Consider the following 17,739-nt stretch of genomic DNA (forward strand, 5'->3'; position numbering starts at 1 on the left):
TCGCTGCAACTAGAGAAAGCCTGCACGCAGCAGTGAAGACTCAGTACAGCCAACAATAAAATGAATTTTTAAAAATTAAGAAGAAACACATGTGAGGACTTCCCCGGTGGTCTAGTGGTAAAGAATCTGCCTACCAGTGCAGTTCAATCCCTGGTCCAGGAAGATTCCACATGTTGTGGAGCACCCAAGCCCATGAGCCCCAACTACTGAGCCAGTGTGCTGTAACTACTGGGCCCACAGTCCACAGCAAGAGAAGTCACTGTAATGAGAAGCCTGCACACGGCAATGAAGACCCAGCACAGGCAAAAATAAATAAATTTTAAAAATTAACAAACAAAGCACATGCCATCTTTTTGTTTCTTTGTTTTCCAAAGACCCTACTGTAGAAAAAGCCAATGAGAGAATGAATCCCAGGGGTCTTGCTCTCCCTCCCCCCAATTCCATGCCCCCTCCTGCTGGCCTCAAAAACATTCCTGTCCCAGGTCCTTTGCACCTGCCATTCCTCTGCCTGGCACGATAGGCAAACACCTGCATAGCTTCCTCCATCCCCTTCTTCAGGTTTCTGCTCAGATGACACCTCCCCTGAGAACTTGCCTATCCAGCTTTTGTCATCTCCCTGTCTTTATTCTGCTTCATCTCAGGGCACTTATCACCTCCAAGTGTGATTTTATACTTACACATTTATTTACCTGACTCTTTTTTCTCCCTCACACCATCCCCAGTAGCATGTGAGCACCTGGAGGCCAGGAAAGGTTGTCTTTTGCTCCCTGTGACATCTCCAGAACATCACCCAGCACACAGTAGGTGCTCAATAAACTTCTGTTGCAGACACCTTCTTTATTTCACTAGAATACCAGTTTCAAAGGCTGCCTGGGTTCCAGGCTCCTCTGGGAATCCTTTGATCTCCAGTGGATGTGCAACCAACCACATCTTAACCTTCAGTTTTGGAGATTCCATCACAAACTTCTGAGAACCGCTGAGGAGGATACAGGCTAAGAAACTTGCAAAAGGCAGAGGTCAAAAGTGGGCAGAGGGACAGAGTGAGGTTTCTAGGCACAAACACTTAAACAACCCAAACTCACCATATTCATACACAGAAACAACACACCCACAACAGGCATGAACCAACAATCGGGCACACAGACAGACACAGCGAAGGACACACACACACACACACACACACACACACACACACAGATGACTTCAGGGATGTCCCTGTCTCCCTGAGGTGGGAAGTTGGAGAGTGGGGAGGGGTGGTCTGGAGAAAGAAGAGAAAGTAGAAAAAGGGGTTTGGTGACTTCCAGCCTCAGGTTCTCCTCTGATCTGTCTCACAGTAAGAGACAGACAGACAGGGAGAAAGAGCAAGCAAAGGTGAGGCGCAAGAAGGGCTGATCAGAGGGCCTCTGGGAATCTGGGGGTCAGGAGAGAGGCACAGATGTGGGGGGGCAGAGATGGGAGAGAGAAAGGGAGAGACACAGCGAGAGACAGAGACACAAAGAGGAAAAACAGAAAAAGAGGGGAAAAAAGGTGAGGGGAGACAGACAGACTTGAAGATCTAGAGGAAAACAGTGAAGCAGGGAGATGGAGAGAGCGAGCCGGGGAAGGGTGGAAAGGGGGAGAGAGAGAGAGAGACCGACAAGGACCTGGGGCGGCCGGGAGGGGGAGAAGGCGGAGAAGACCCGAGCGCGGTGGGGGGAGAGGGGGAGACGCGCAGAGAGTGAGGCCGGAGGGGTGGGGACCCGGGCGGACCAGACGCGCAGAGCCTCCCAAACAAAAATCCGCCCCTGAAAGCGGCCGCAGCCTCGGGGAGCGCGGAGGGGGAGGGGAGGGGAGGGGAGAGGGCCCCGGACGCCCCCGCCCCGCCCCGCGCCGCCCGGCCCGCGGCCGAGCAGCCGGCGGACAGCGGGTTAAGCATCTCCGCTGTGGAACTTCCGGATGTGACCACAGAGAGAGGGAGAGACCGGGAGAGGGGGAGAGAGCGAGACGGAGCCGCCAGCATCTCTCCGGCCCGCCAACGCCGGGACCCCGCACCGCGCTGGGAGCCGCCGCGCGCCCCCCGCCGCCCCGGGCCCGACCCCCCCGCGCCCCTCTGTCCCCCGCCTCGCGGTCCCCGGGTCTGGGGCTGGTTCCCTCCTCCCAGGACCCGGGGGAGGGGCTGGGGGCCCCAGGGAGGGGGCCTCGGGCGGCCCTTCCTCGCCTGCTCGCCCCTTTCCTCGCCGTGACCCCCGCGGGGTCAGGAGGCTGGGGGTCCATGCTCGGAGCCTCCGCACTGCCGGGCGCCTGCCGCTGACAGCGGTGGGGGTGGGGGGGCCGGGCACCCAGCCTCCTGCCCCACCCCCTGGCGTCGGCACCGCGGGCCATCTGGGGCCACTGCCCCCGGCTGCGCCCTCCCCGCCGGCCAGGCCCTGGAGGGACCCGGGAGCTGCCGCCGGCATCAGCCCATGGCCCGGAGGGTAGGTGTGAGGGCGGGCGATCTTGCGCCCCGGTCGGTCGTCGCACCCCCAACCCCCTTCCCATCCTTCCATCGCCTCCCTGGGGAGCTGTGACCCCCTTCAGCCCATCGCGCTCCCTCCGCCGTCTCTTTCTCTCCTCCCCTCTCCCTGCCCCTCAGTCTCCCCTTCGCTGCCCCGGTCTCCCCCTCCATCCCAGGCCCTTTCTCTTTCTGCCCTCCCCCATCCTTCTCCCAGGTCTACTTTTGTTCCAAGTCCTCCCTGAGGGTTAGGGGTGGGGACAGGGCTGGGGAGGTGGGTCTGGCCAGGCAGGGCCAAGGGATTCTCTCTCTCCTGGTCCTGGGGAATGAGAAGTCAGCCGAGAGGTGAGCACGCACGTTTGGAGGTGGAGGTGGGGGGTGGGGGGAGCAGGAACACCACAGGATTCCGGGACGTGCTAAGATGTGCGCCGATGAGCAGTGGGGTGCAGTTGGATTCAACTTCAGGACTCAGGAGAAGTTAGGAGAAAAGGGCAGAGACACACACTCAGAGCCCTCCGCGATGGCAGGAACGCTGGAACTCCCCCCCTCTCCAGGCCCTCCGCCTCTTTGAACCTGTTTCTCCCTCAAAGGAAAGGGAGGGACCTTCAGGTTTCCCTGGCTTCCTGGGTGCGTTTGCTCCTGTGATGATAGGCGAGAGAAACCTCAAGCTTGCCTTCTCGTTGGGGTGGTCAGCACAAGTGGGTTTGTGTGGTTGTGCCAGGTTATACTCGGTTTCAACAAGTGTGTATTGAATGTGTGCCAGGCATGGTGCTAAATGTCTGATGCCTTCATTCATTCATTCATTCATTCATTCCTGAGCCTGGCTTTTGGCTGTGTGTGTGTGTGTGTGTGTGTGTGTGTGTGTGGTGGGTTCACATGGGGAGTGGAGTGTGACAAGTTGTTAAGATGCACTCAGACGTGCATATTGGTCTGTGAAATGAAATTGAAGTCGGAGAGACTGTATGCGTACATTTGTGTACAAACAATGCACTGCTTTGATAGGCAGTGTCCGTGAGCAAAAATCAATCTCTCCCTCCTGCTCCTCTCTCTCCCCTCCTCTGCCTCTCAGTGCCCACCTCCCTTTCCCTGTTTCTCCTGCATCTTCTCTCTGTGTCTCTCTCCCTCCCTACTCTTTCCTCTGTCTCTGCATCTCTCCTTATCTCTTTTCTCTTTGCCTTTTTTTTTTTTTGCCTCTCCCAACATTTCTCTCTCTGTCTCTCTCCCTCTCTCTAAGCTTTCACTCTCTCTTTCATTTCACTCCCAGTCTCTCTCTTCTCTCCCCTTCTCTCTGAATATCTCTCCCCTCCTCACTCTGGGAGAAGCTGACAGTTAGCAACCAGCCAATCTGATCCCCCGACCCTCAGATCTGAGACTTGGGTCAGTCTCTCTCTCTTAGACCCTCCTGCCCATACATCAGGAATCTCTGATGGGACATTTTTCACAGCCCATGGGTCCAAGCGAAAGCTTGAGAATGGGGCCTTCAGTCCCACCCAGACAGCTCTATGCAGACAGGAGGGCAGGTGGCTGGACAGGGCGGGGGCATCTCCTGGGTGAGAGGGTAGGGAGGTTTCTTGTTGTGTCAACACCTCCCTGGGGCTTCCCCTCTCACCTCCCCCCCAGTATGATGAGCTGCCCCACTACCCCGGCATCGTGGACAGCACCGCAGCCCTGGCTGGCTTCTCAGAGGCGGTGTCCTCGGCACCAAGAGCCCCCGGGCCCTATGGCCCCCACCGGCCTCCCCAGCCCCCAGGTTTGGACAGTGACGGCCTGAGGAGGGAGAAAGATGAGATCTATGGGTGAGTGGGACAAGGCTGAGGGCTCTTGGGATGTGCCCCCCGCCCCACCCCATTTCTTTGTCTTTCTGGATATGTTTCTCTCCTGCGCCTGTCTCTCCACCTCTCTCCTCTGGGTCTCCTGTCCACCTCCCGGTTGCACCATACTTCCCTGCCTCACCCCACCCCCCGCCCACCCCTCAAGAACCCCTCTCCTCCTGCTTCCCCCAGCCACCCGCTCTTCCCGCTGCTGGCCCTGGTCTTTGAGAAATGTGAATTGGCCACGTGTTCTCCCCGTGATGGGGCTGGGACTGGGCTGGGCACACCCCCGGGCGGTGACGTCTGCTCCTCTGATTCCTTCAATGAAGACATTGCAGCCTTTGCCAAGCAGGTGGGCGCCCACCATCAGCGGTGTCCCAGGAGAGCCAGTGAAGTGGCGGGGGGCGTGGGCAGGAGACGGGATGTGCCCTCCCCTGCCTCTCTCTTTCTCCCAGGTCCGCTCCGAGAGGCCCCTCTTCTCCTCCAACCCAGAGCTGGACAATCTGGTGAGACCTGGGCCCTCCACAACACCCCCTTCTCCAAGGGGGTCTCCTCTTCCACCCTCCATAGCCCTGGGGTTGATTGTGGGAGCAGAGAGGAGACCACCTGACCCACGTCCTCAAATAGTGATAATTTTTGCCCATTTGCAGTGCAGTGTAGTATAGCTTAGAGTTTGTGAACAGGGACTCGATGGCCTGAGTTCAAATCCCAACTATATTTACTAGTTCTAAGATCCAGGGCAAGCGGGTCTACCTCCTTTTTCCTCACCTGTAAAGTGTAGCTAGTAATAATTTCTATCGTGTAAGGCTATTGTATGTGCGTGTTAAGTCACTTCAGTCGTGTCCGACTCTTTGAGACCTTATGGACTGGAGTTCGCCAGGTTCCTCTGTCCATGGAATTCTCCAGACAAGAATACTGGAGTGGGTAGGATTTCCTCCTCCAGGGGATTTTCCTGACCCAGAGAGCGAACCCACATCTCTTACATCTCCTGCATTGGCAGGAGGGTTCTTTACCACTAGCGCTGCCTGGGAAGCCCCATTCTGGGTATATACTGAGTCAATGCCTGGCACAGACTGGGGACTCATTAAGTGTTAGCTAGTTCTATCAGCAGAACAGAGTCCACACCCAAATAAATGAAACCACTTGGCTGCAAAGGAGAGAGGAGAGGAGAGGAGAGACAAGGGAGAGAAAGAGAAGAGAGGAGGGGAGAGGTAGATAGAGGGATAAATACCCCAGCTTGTCTCTTCCTTTCCTGGTCTAGCTCCCACCAGGGCTTCCTATTGGCTGAACCCTTTGGCAAAGGACTCTGGGAAATGTAGTTTTCAGGTGAAGGGTGGGACCCAGATCAGAGGCCAAGCTGGCAAAGGATGGGGTGTTATTATTAGCGCTGACCTTAGCTCACCCCTCTTGCGATGAGTCCTCTTCTGTCTCTTGCACCTCTTGCTTCTCTTTCTTTATTTCCGATCTCAATCTCACACTGCCTCGTCCCCTAATCCTGGGTCTCTCTCTGTTGTCAATTTCTCTCTGCCTCTTGCTCTCTTTGTCCTCTCTCTCTGTCATCCAATGCACTGTTTCTGTTTCTCTGTCTCTGTTCCTCCTCCTCCTCCTCCTGGCCTTCTCCTGCTCCTTTTTTTTCACCTCCTCCTCTTCCTCCTTCTGTCTCCCTTCCTCCTTCCCTGCCTCTCCCCACTCCTCTGTCTGTTTTCAGATGATACAGGCCATTCAAGTGCTCCGCTTCCACCTACTGGAGCTGGAGAAGGTAAGTGCTTCTCACTCCCCTGCATGCCCTCCCTTGCCTCCCATCCCTCCCCTTCTTGCCCCCTCTGCCCCTCCTTCAGGCTCTCTCCCTACCAGAGTTGGAGCAGAAGGCCACCCCCACCCCTGTGCACCCCAGCCCTGGCCCCTGGGTGGCCCCCCCAGTACCCCGGTGCCCCTTCAGGTCCACGACCTGTGCGACAACTTCTGTCACCGCTACATCACCTGCCTCAAGGGGAAGATGCCCATCGACCTGGTCATCGAGGATCGGGACAGCAGCTGCAGAGAGGACCTCGACGATTACCCGGCCTCCTGCCCCAGCCTCCCAGACCAGGTGGGCTCGGCATGGGGCAGCAGGCACCGCCCTGCCACCAAAGTCATGCTCAGAGAGCTGGGGGTGGGTCATGCACACCATGACACAGCCTCAGGCAGGCACAGCCTGTCACAGCCTGACCCTGGAACATGCACCCACTATGCCACAGCTGTACAGACTGTGGGACAGCTGGACAGAAGCACGCACATACCCCCCAACAGCTGCAGATACCCCCCGTGAACTGGGCTACACCCACACAGGTTCACACACAGCCACACAAATGAGTACACTCACAGCCAGGTGATAACATGCACTGCATTCTTAAACACACATAGCCCAGCAGCATGACAGGGTCATAGATCTTACAGCCTGACCAAGATACTGCCATTCTAGAGTGTGTGTGTGTGTGTGTGTGTGTGTATGTGTGTGCAGTGCACAGACCCCAGACACACAACAGCCACCCCAATGGCCCCAGATCCTGCCACACAAACTCAGCTGCAGTCACACTTAGACCCAGATCAACCCCAGTGCCTGCACACATGCGCACACATGTCACCCCAATCCCCTAACAGTTGGACTCCAGCTGGTGTGGGCACACACCATGTGGCTCCAGATCCACGCAGTCTCAGATGTCATCAGACGACAGTTTCATAGACTTGAGCACCCAGGTAACAATCACACAACAGCCATGCAGATCCCAAGGAGGCCCACGCCCACAAGGCAGTCACACTGTCAACACACTCAACAATTATACAGCACGACACCCGCCCCCAGATACAGGCGCACAGCCACACCACAAATCTACGGACTTGAGCATGCGCAGGCAGAAGTCACAGGTGAGCCTCTGCCCATGAGTGCGTGTGCTAAGTCACTTCAGTTGTGTCTGACTCTTTGTGACCCTGTGGACTGTAGCCCACCAGGCTCCTCTGTCCATGGGATTCTCCAGGCAACAATACTGGAGTGGGTAGCCTTTCCCTTCTCCAGGGGCTCTTCTCGACCCAGGGATCGAGCCCACGTCTCTTATGTCTCCTGCATTGCAGGTGGAGTCTTTACCAGCTGAGCCACAAGGGAAACTCAACAACCCATAATATGCACCCTCTCGGTGGCACACCCTGTGCGTGTGCTGGTCTGTTGCAACTCCTTCGGAGGCACAGTCATATTCCATATCTTCACTCAGCCACCAACATGCTCCCATGGCCATGACACCTCCCTCCACACACAGAGAATCATGGAGTCGCCTGGCAGCTCATGCAGGAATCAGGATAACCACACACACTCCCGACCCTTAGAACTGAAGCCACAAGCTTAGAAAACTAAACGTAGCCTTGCCCTTGTCAGATACAGCCACTTGGCCAGTTCCGAGAGTGACACAACCATGCTCAAACACCGCTGCGTGTCTCAGCTCCGCCCGGGTGACAACCACATCACAGATGCCTCCTCTCCAGGGACGCCCTTGCCATGATGGGCAGGGACATAAGCATGTTCACACTTACCTGCCGCATGGCAGAGTCAGGACAGCATCAGGTGTACTGATGGTGCTGGTGGTAAAGAACCCGCCTGCCCATGCAGGAGATATAAGAGATGCGGATTCAATTCCTGGGTCGGGAAGATCCCCTGGAGGAGGGTATGGCAACCCACACCAGTATTCTTGCCTGGAGAATCCCATAGACAGATGAGCCTGGTGGACTGCAGTCCATAGAGTCACAAAGAGTCAGACACGACTGAAGTGACTTAACACGCATACACCCACAGCATCCGAATGGATCCAGCACCAGAAGGGGAGGGTGACAGTTCCAACAGTGCTCAAAAGCCTTCAGACCTAATGATCCTACAGTCTGCGCACAACCCATCCCCAAGGCCCACAAACTCTAAATTCCGCACAGATGTTCTGAGCCCAGAGGAAACTTCTCTAAGCTACCAAGTGTTTCAGGCTGAGCCCTGGCAGAACACAGATGATACATCCATTCTGGGTTATTTGCAGGGCTGGGGGACTGATTACAAAGCAGTGGGTAGGGTCTAGGACATTCAACAGGGGAAGGGGGTCACCCTGGGGCTCAACAACAGCCTATGGCTGTTTCCATCCCCATTTTCACCCAATCTGCTGCCCAACAATTGAATGACAAAGTCTTGATGCTTCTTGATGTATCTATGCCAGTCGGGAGGCCTCCTGGGACACAAAGCTGGGACAGAGGTGAATTCAATGCATCGTCAAATTCCTCAAAATGTGTAGGAGTTTGGATAAAGAAAATATGACCCTGGACTCTCTGATCTGTAATTTGGAGCCTCCCAAATCTCTGAAAACTGAAAGCTGGTGTTTTTTTTTTCCCCCGTAAGTTTAGTGCAAACTCATTTGGCAGCAAAATCTGACCTGAACTAATGAGAGGCTATTTATAGCCTTTATTTATTCCACTTAGTTAAGTATTCATCCATTTTGCTGCAGAAATGTTAATGAGTTTGATGACGAGGTTATGCCCATACCTTGCTGTGGGTGTTAGGAAATACACGGCATGTGCACTGGTTTTACTGCTGAACGATGTGAAAAGTTTTGAATTTTGCAACAGTGATGGTTTCCAAGGATTTCAGATAAGGTGTGGGAGATCTGTACAAGCTCATCTTTATTAAACGGTTGCTATGTGCCTTTATGTAAATTAACTCATTGAATCCTTACCACACTCTGGGAGGGGGTGGGTTGGACAGTTATTGCTCTCCGTTTTTCCAGTTGAGGCACAGAGAGTTGAAGTGACTTGCCCAAGGTCGCACAGCCAGCAAAGAGAGAGACAGTCTTCACACTCAGGAGTCCTAGCTCCAGAATCCGTGGTCTTAGTCACTGTAGTATATTACATCCCAAGCTTTGACACTGACTTCCAGCTCCTATTTTCCAGAATACAACATGGATTAGAGACCATGAAGACAGCGGGTCTGTACATTTGGGGACCCCAGGTCCATCCAGCGGGGGCCTGGCCTCCCAGAGTGGGGACAACTCCAGTGACCAAGGTGAGAAACTGGAGAAGCAGAGGGGAAAGGTGGGAGTCAGGCTGAAGACTGAAGTTAGACAGCAGGTAGGACTTCCAGAGGGGCAAGGATCACTGGGGTGTGGAGTGGTGCCTCGGAGGGGGGTTCTGGGTCCCTCTGGCCCCCAACCTTCCTGTCCACAAGCACAGCACCCCTCTCCCCACTCAGGAGATGGACTGGACACCAGCGTGGCCTCTCCCAGCTCTGGGGGAGAGGACGAGGAGCTGGACCAGGAGCGGCGGCGGAACAAGAAGAGAGGGATCTTCCCCAAGGTGGCCACCAACATCATGAGAGCCTGGTTGTTCCAGCACCTCTCGGTGAGAGCCCTGGGGCCCGGGGCATGGGGTGGGCAGACAGAGAAATGGGCCAGGATGGGACTGAGACCTGGAGATGGGAGGCTAAGGCAGGGGGACATTGAGGGAGACTCTCAAGCAGATGGAAATTGACAAGAGCAAACATCTGTGGATGCCACCTGTGTGCCGGGTACCACTAAGGACTCCTGACTCATTCAGTCCTCCCCTCCAACCCACCCGCCCATTCACCCACCTGTCAATCATCCACCATCTAGCTAAACATACCCCTCTGAGGGCAGGGATGTTATTAGCTCCATTTTGCAGATGAGGAGACTGAGGTCTCACAGCCCGAAGTGGGTTCAAATGCTGGCAGTTTGGCCGTAATCACTGCACCCCTCTGCCTCACGAAGAGGGATGGTAAAATAGAGACAGGAAGATAGACAAGGAGAGGCTGAAATGAAGATTGGGACAGGGAGATTTAGGGAGCACTGAATCAGAGCAAGAGAGACACAAGGGGAGATTGAGTCACAGAGAGGGAGGGCCAGGCAGCCAGACAGACACAGGGAAAGATAGAGACTGGGACGGGGAGAGACAGACACAAGGACCTAATGGACTCATCAAGGGCTGGTGCTGGACCTTGCCTCCTTTCCCCAGGGTGGTGGAGTCCCACCCCGACCCCTGCTCCACGTCCCTAATGAGAGTTGGCCAATTAGCCTCTAATTGCTGGAAGAGGTGGGGCGGGGATGCCAGGGTAATTGCCCAAAGCTTGGCTCTGCCTCCCTCCGTTGGGCTCCGGGGAGCATAGAAGCCTAGACAAGATGGCTCTCCCAGCCCTGCCCCAGCCTGGGCTTGCCAATCCCCCTGGGGAACCTGGGCAGCCAGACCTTGAGGATCAAAGGGCAGCCAGGCAAGCAGGGTAACTCTCGCTGCTGTCTACAGCACCCGTACCCCTCAGAGGAGCAGAAGAAGCAGCTGGCGCAGGACACGGGGCTCACCATCCTGCAAGTCAACAACTGGTGAGTGACACCGGAGGCTTGGGCGGTCCGTGGGCCCGCCCGGGGTGGGCGGCCGGGCGCTGTCCGCGGTGCTGAAGGAGCAGCCCCTCGGAGCCTCTCTTCTAAGGGCGGCCCCAGGATCTGTCTTCTCCAGTCCACTCGCTGTCTGTCTCTGTGTTCGTTTCGGCCTCTCTTCTACTCATTCTTTGCACCCTCCTCCATTTCGATGACCTCCTCCCAGGTTCATTAACGCCCGGCGTCGCATCGTGCAACCAATGATCGATCAATCCAACCGCACAGGTACAGGGAGAAGGTGGGGACAGAGGGCCTCGTGTTTCTAGGGGAGTGCCAAAGCCTGGACCAGGCATCCTGGGGCTCAGCCTGCATCCCTCAACAGGGCAGGGTGCAGCCTTCAGCCCAGAGGGCCAGCCCATGGCGGGCTACACGGAAACTCAGTCACACGTGACCGTCAGGCCGCCAGGTAAGGCCCCACCCCCTTAACTAAGCCACACCCCAGGGCACCAGGCCCTGCCCCTAAACAAGATGATGCCCCTCCTTCTGGGATTCAGGTGTTGAAATGCTTCATTTGCACAAGAGGGAAGTTGGAGATGCAAACACATGTTTCCTGCTCCTGGTGTTTACCTCCCTCCTCCCGGAGTTTGCTTCTTCCAGACTTCACCCATCCAGTGGAAAGTTCCATTTTTGCTTAAAGGACCAGCACCCTCTTAAACGGCCTTCCCTGGTGGCTCAGCAGTAAAGAATCCACCTGCCACAGCAGGAGACACGGGTTCAATCCCTGTGTTGGGAAGATCCTCTGGAGAAGGAAATGGCAACCCACTCCAGTGTTCTTGCCTGGAAAATCCCACAGACAGAGAAGCCTGGCAGGCTACAGTCCACAGGGTCACAAAAGTCAGATACGACTTAGCGACTAAACCACCACCACTACCACCCTCTTAAATGATGATTCAGTTTGTCCTGATAGAGGATTCCCTTCAGGAAAGAAGGGGGAGGGGGGCATATGGAAGTGTCTGGTGAACACCCACTAATACCCCACTTTTGTCTTCCAGGATCAATGGGGATGAGTTTGAACTTAGAAGGAGAGTGGCATTATCTATAGAGGCTGAAGTCAGGAGAAATGTGAGTGTTCTAGGCCTAGGGACATTGGGTTGGGGGTTATGCTACTGCCAACCCTTTGTAAGACCTTCAGACTCCCATAGTGAGCCCACCCAGAGCAGAGTACCCAGCTCTGTGCTGGGTGGTGCGGGGACACAGCAGTGACTATACCACCCCAGCCCTGCCCCTGGGCAACTCACAGCCCAGACAGGCCTGTCCCTAGACGGTAACGACCTACAGTAAGCAGGGCTGGAAGGAGGGAACCTAGGAACTGGAAGAGCCCGGAGGGAGCATTCCACCCAGGCTGGGAGGTTCAGGGAGGACTTCCTGGAGGAGGGGACTTTGGAACTGAGACCAGGAGAATAAGAGGAGTGAGACAGGAAAGGAAGGAACAGTATATGCAAAGGCTATGAGACAGTCCTTTGGGCCATACCCCTCTTCCCCCCCCCAAGCCCCACATAAAAAAGGACTGGGTCAAATGGGTGAGTAATGAACTCAGGGCCCGTAGAAAGGCTGGGAGATGAGAGTAGAGACCCACGAGGGCTGACACATGGAGGACTCTGGAAGCTTGAGCCTAGGAAGAGAGATGGAGAGGTTTGTGCAGGGCCTGGTGGGTCCATGGGCATCTCAGCTCTGCCCTGACCAACCATGGACAGGCGGGCCCTGGTCCTAGGGGACATCTGGGACAGCAGTGATGGCGGGAGCATCTCCTCCCGCCGCCCCAGGAAGTTGCCTTTTCTCCTGCGACCTCTCTCCACTTGTTTCTCTCTCTCCCCATCCCTTGCCTTTGCCTTTGTCTTTCTCTTCATTTCTGTTTCTCTCACTCTTTCTCTTTCCACATCTCCATGTCTGATTATCTCCATGTCTCTCTTCTGTCCTGCTCTGCCCATCCCTCTCGCCTGTCTTTATCGCTTTCTTTATCTTGACTTTCTCCTCGTCTTTTTATTTTTTCCTCTCTGTCTCTCTGCCTCTTCCATGTCTGTCCCGATTCTCTGCCTCTTTCTCTCTCTCTGTGTCCCTCTCCCTCTAGGGGTGATGGGGACGGCACAGAGGCCTGATATAGGTCCAGACCCCTCCCTGCCTCCTGACTTGGCTTCTCCTCTCCTCTTCACAGACCCCACCCTCTGGACTGTGACCGCTTCAGGCTTTACCTGCTTCCGGTTACCACCTGGCCCACCTCCTACGGCCCCCCCAACTCAACGCCTACCTCCCTGGGACCCTACTGTGACATGAGGGGCCTGAGCGCCCACTCGAGGGTCTCTCAAGGACAAAGACAAGGCCTTCTGGCCCTGCACCCCACTTGTGCCCTCACCTCTGCCCAAAACCCAAGCTGAGATCCCAGACCTGGGTCTACAGAAGATGGTGGCTGGGGACCCCCTGACCCCCAGGACAGAGAAGGGATTGGGGGTGGGCTGGGGCCATCAGGGAAGGAAGGTCACTTGGATCTGACATTTGGGGAGGTTCCCGTCATCCTCCCAGCCCACCACCCTCTTTCCCCTCTCCCCCTACCTCCCTCTTCTGTTATCTTCTCTCTCTCTCTCTTTTTTTTTAAATGATAAAATCTTAAAAAGCCACCAATCTGAGTTTGTGGGTCTCTTCCAGGATTCAAATTCTCATAGTTTGAAGCTCATGAGTTACTAGTTATAACAATAATTGACAGTCTGTACCCTGCTGTCTCCGCAGACCCTCTGTATGTATCAGTTAGCTATCACTGTGTAACGGACCACACCAAAGCTTCATGATTCAAAAGGCCAATTCATTTTTAGCTCGTTTTTCTATGGGTTAGTGTACTAGGCTCCTCTGGGCAGTTCTGGAGGCTTCAACAGGGCTCTCTTGTGTATCTGTGGCCAGTCATGGGTCAGCAAGGAGGCTCTGCTGGTAGGCAGCGGGGACCACAGGAGTGACTGGGCTGCATGGTGGCATAGACCAGCAGGCTGTTTGGTTTGTTCACTTTGAATACAGGCTTGGTTGGGCCCTAAGAAAGAACAGAGGGGCCCACGGCCTCTTGAGGCCCTGACTCAGATCTGGTCCATCTTTGTCTCCACTATCTTCCCTTGACCCCCAGAAATCTGAAGGCCAGCCCAGATTCAAAGGAAGAAAAACACACTCCACCCCGTCCTGGGAGTGTGTGGGGAGCTGCAAACTCAAATCGAAAGAGACGTGGCTAGAGGAGGGATGAAGGACTGTTGCGCCCACCTCCCACCTGCTGGCCCACAGATGGCTTTCTCCATCTGCCCCGTGGGGGACGAACAGGCTGGGAGGTGAAGAGCCTCGCCCACTGAGAGCGGTGCTGACCACTGCGGGTTCAAATCCCGCCTCTGCAACATAATGGCTGTGGTACATTGAGCAAGTGGCTTCACCTCGCTGGGTCTCAGTGTCCATATCTGGAAAACGGGAGTGGTAGCAGTTATCTACCTGATAGGATGGCTGTGCTGGTTCATGGAGGTTTTCCGAGGGAAGAGCTCAGAATGGCACCTGGCAGGTTGTTTATGCTCACCAAAGGCAGAGGGTGTTATTTGTAACTGAAGAAACTCATCTGCTGATGGGCAGGCTGAGCCAGCTGGGCTTCTTGGCATACCAGAGCTATTTCCCCAGCGAAGACAGACAAGGCGGTGCCTCTCTAGCTCTGTTCCTCTCACTCTGTTTTGCTCTCTCTGCATCTTTTTCAGTTTCTATCTCCCCACCCCGACCCCCTCCTCTGAGCTCTCTGCCTCCTTTCTTTCTGTGTTTCGGTGACCTATCTCCCTAGGAGGAGGGGCATCTGCCTGCTCACCCACCCCCTGGAAGGTTGAGTACATTCAGAAACATGCAGAGATGTGTGGAAATACACACACATGTGCGCTGGGGAACTCAAGGAACAGCCACAGATCAGCCACCTACATATGGGTTTTCACACACACACTCACACAACAAAGCTCCCACTCACACACACATACAAGTTTGTTCACACTTGTGCTCACACGCACCAGTGTTTACACTCTCCCAGACTCACATGTCACACCTGTGGGAGGGGTGCCCACAGGACTGGGGCGGAGGCTGACACACACACAGTCAAGCAGGTGGCTTCGCTGGTGACCCAGGCAAAGTTCCAGAAACAGAGTCGCCCAGAACTCTCCTTGGAAACAGCCAGACAGCAGGGAGGTCACGAATCCAGACTCCAGCCCACCATTTCTGGGTTCAAATCCCCACTCTGATACTTACCAGACATGCAACACACACTCGGACGTCTCAGACGGGCTTGGCGATGCATGGAGATCCTCACAGCCTCCTCCAAGCACCACCCCCCCAACACACACATCTCCTAAGAAGCTGCACTGGGAAAACAAGGAAACTGAGGCTCGGGACCCCAGGTCTTCTCTGTCCAAGGCTGCGTTGGGCCCAAGATGGCTGATGTGAAGGGGCCTGGCAGAGTTCCCAGGCCTGGTTTCATGACCTGGGAGACCCAACTCCTAAGACTGTAAAAGGAGATTTTGTTCATTCATTTATTCATTCGCTCAGCAGATGTCTTCTGCCCACTCGCTGCCCAGCTCCAGGGAGAGCCACTCAGCCCTGGATGAGGTGGTCATGGGTCAAACGTGCCTCATCCAAACGTGCTTCAGTCGTGTCCAACTCTTTTGCGATGCTATGGACTATAGCCCGCCAGGCTCCCTGTCCATGGGATTCTCCAGGCAAGAATACTGGAGTGGGTTGCCATGCCCTGCTCCAGGGGATCTTTCTGACCCAGGGATCAAACTTGCATCTCTTATACCTCTTGCACTGGCAGGCGGGTTCTTCCACCAGCGCCACCTGGGAGCCCCCCTCATCTGAACATCAGTTGCTATTGACTCTGGGGTCTGATGGTCCTGCGTTTGTTCCCAAGACACCAGTGTGGATTCTAAGATGCTTAGGTCTGGACCTTGTTTGTGGTAAATGACCAACTCTGTCCCCCTCGGGGCATCTGTCCTGGCTCTTCCCTGTGCCTGGGACACCCTCGCAGCTCACAGGTCACCTCTCCAAAGACACACGAACAGCCACAGCAAAGGACCCCCTTCCATTCACCACTCTCTCTCACCACCTCCTTCCCTGCCCACTGTCAGCCCCTCCCTGGAACTCTCTCCATCACCTATTTGCCCATCTCCTTAGGGGTTTCCCTGGTGGCTCAGCTGGTAAAGAATCTGCTTGCAATGCAGGAGACCTGGGTTCAATCCCTGGGTCAGGAAGATCCCCTGGAGAAGGGAATGGCAACCCACCCCAGTATTTTTGCCTGGAGAATCCCATGGACAGAAGAACCTGGCCAGCTACAGTCTATGGGATCTCAAAGAGTCAGACACGACTGCATGACTAACACTTATTGGCTGGAATCTCAGCCCTTCCAGAAGGCAAGAGTTTGTTTTTCTCAGTTACTACAGTGACCTGGGACATCAGACAGCACCTTACACCCAGCAGGTGCCTGGGAAACAGGTGGAGAGCAGACAAAGCAATTCTGTAGTTCTGAGACTCAGCTGCATTTCCTCATCATTCATTCCTCCTGGCCACAGGCATATCCTGGGCACTCACCCTCTGCTCATCAGTGAAAAAGGCAGAGACCCAGCCCTGGGGCGGGGGTGGACATCCTAGTGGGGAAGACCCATGATGAACACATCATTTAGTCTGTTAGAAGTTGATGGTGTCTTAAGAAGCAGAGCAGGGTAGGGATGTGGAGTGCCAACGCTTCTTTTATATAGTGATTTACCTGAAACTGCTTGCAATGCAGGAGACGTGGGTTTGATCCCTGGGTTGGGAAGATCCCTTGGAGAAGGAAATGGCAACCCACTCCAGTATTCTTGCCTGGGAAATCCCGTGGACGGAGGACCTGGTGGGCTACAGTTCATGGGGTCACAGAGAATTGGACATGACTGAGCGACTAAAACAACCAAAGACTCTGTTCTAGGAGCTTTATATCTACCAACCCAGTAAACCCTTACACTAAGCCCCAGGAGGAGGTGTGATCACTGACCCCAATTCCCAGATGAGGAAACAGGCCCAGAGAAGCGAAATCGTTCACCTGAGATCACAGAGTTGGAGAGTGGAGGTTGCCATTCGAACCCACGCAGGCTGGCAGCTCAGAAGCATGTGCACTAACCACTTGCTTCACAGCCTCTTATTAAAAAAATAATAATCCTAAGAGTCCATGATTTTTAAAGGGCCTACCACAAACTGCTTTCTGAGTCAGATATTGTTCTAGTGACTGTGATTAGAGTTTGTCTCTCCCCAAACTTTCGGGGGCTGAAATGGATGAGAGCTAGACAGCAAGAAGGACTTACAGTGGCTTCCCTGGTGGCTCAGATAGTAAAGACTCTGCCTGCAATGAGGGAGACTTGGGTTTGATCCCTGGGTCGGGAAGATCCCCTGGAGAAGGGAATGGCTACCCACTCCAGTAGTATTGCCTGGAGAATCCCTGGACATAGGAGCCTGGCCCATAGGATCGCCAAGAGTCAGAGAAGTCGAATCTCAGCACACACACACACACACACACACACACACACACACACACTGGAGGATTAAAGGGAGGGGACAGGGCTGGGCCAATATCTGAGAGCACCTGCAGGGGACGCTCTCACATTGGTGTGACCTGGCCTGGCTGGCGAGGGGGCAGCTTGGGACGTTGGCAAGTGGGGGAGGGGAAGCTCCTTTCTCCCCCTCCCCCACCTTCTCCAGCGCCGACTGGAAATGCCTTTCATTTAATCCTCTCTAATTAAACCAATTGAATGTGCCAGGGGGGAGAAGAGAAATTGGACGGGAGGTTAATTGTAACTAAAAATACCTCCCCCACTTCCTGGGGTGAGGAACCAGCTGAACCCTGCTTTCTGGGGCAGCCCGTGCAGTGGGTGGGTGTTGCTGAGTGGAGCAGGCCCAGGGAGGTGGAGACTCTAACGGGTCTACGGGGTGGCCTGTATGCTGGGCGGTAGTAGGACCGGGTGGTGGTGTGTGTATGTGCGTGGCTGCTGGTGTAGTGGCC

General features: G+C 55.0%; 1 protein-coding gene across 3 annotated transcripts; it reads left to right on the top strand.

Annotated features, from left to right (window-relative positions):
* Positions 1–1,811: 1,811 nt before the first annotated feature.
* Positions 1,812–13,336, top strand: MEIS3 (Meis homeobox 3). Of its 3 annotated transcripts, none has more exons than XM_070450643.1 (13): positions 1,820–2,453; positions 4,091–4,266; positions 4,474–4,633; positions 4,737–4,787; positions 5,990–6,040; positions 6,272–6,370; positions 9,232–9,343; positions 9,530–9,678; positions 10,594–10,670; positions 10,891–10,949; positions 11,047–11,130; positions 11,717–11,786; positions 12,877–13,336. In XM_070450643.1, exons 1-12 carry the CDS (start codon positions 2,442–2,444, stop codon positions 11,764–11,766), a joined length of 1,080 nt encoding a protein of 359 aa, XP_070306744.1. In that variant the 5' UTR covers positions 1,820–2,441; the 3' UTR covers positions 11,767–11,786; positions 12,877–13,336. The 3 variants fall into 3 exon arrangements, with proteins under 3 accessions (XP_070306742.1, XP_070306744.1, XP_070306743.1); XM_070450642.1 differs by having other exon boundaries at positions 1,822–2,453; positions 6,221–6,370; XM_070450641.1 differs by having other exon boundaries at positions 1,812–2,453; positions 5,990–6,370.
* The last annotated feature ends 4,403 nt before the right edge of the window (positions 13,337–17,739 follow it).

This window comes from Odocoileus virginianus, chromosome 20, assembly GCF_023699985.2.
Source record: "Odocoileus virginianus isolate 20LAN1187 ecotype Illinois chromosome 20, Ovbor_1.2, whole genome shotgun sequence".
NCBI lineage: Eukaryota > Metazoa > Chordata > Mammalia > Artiodactyla > Cervidae > Odocoileus > Odocoileus virginianus.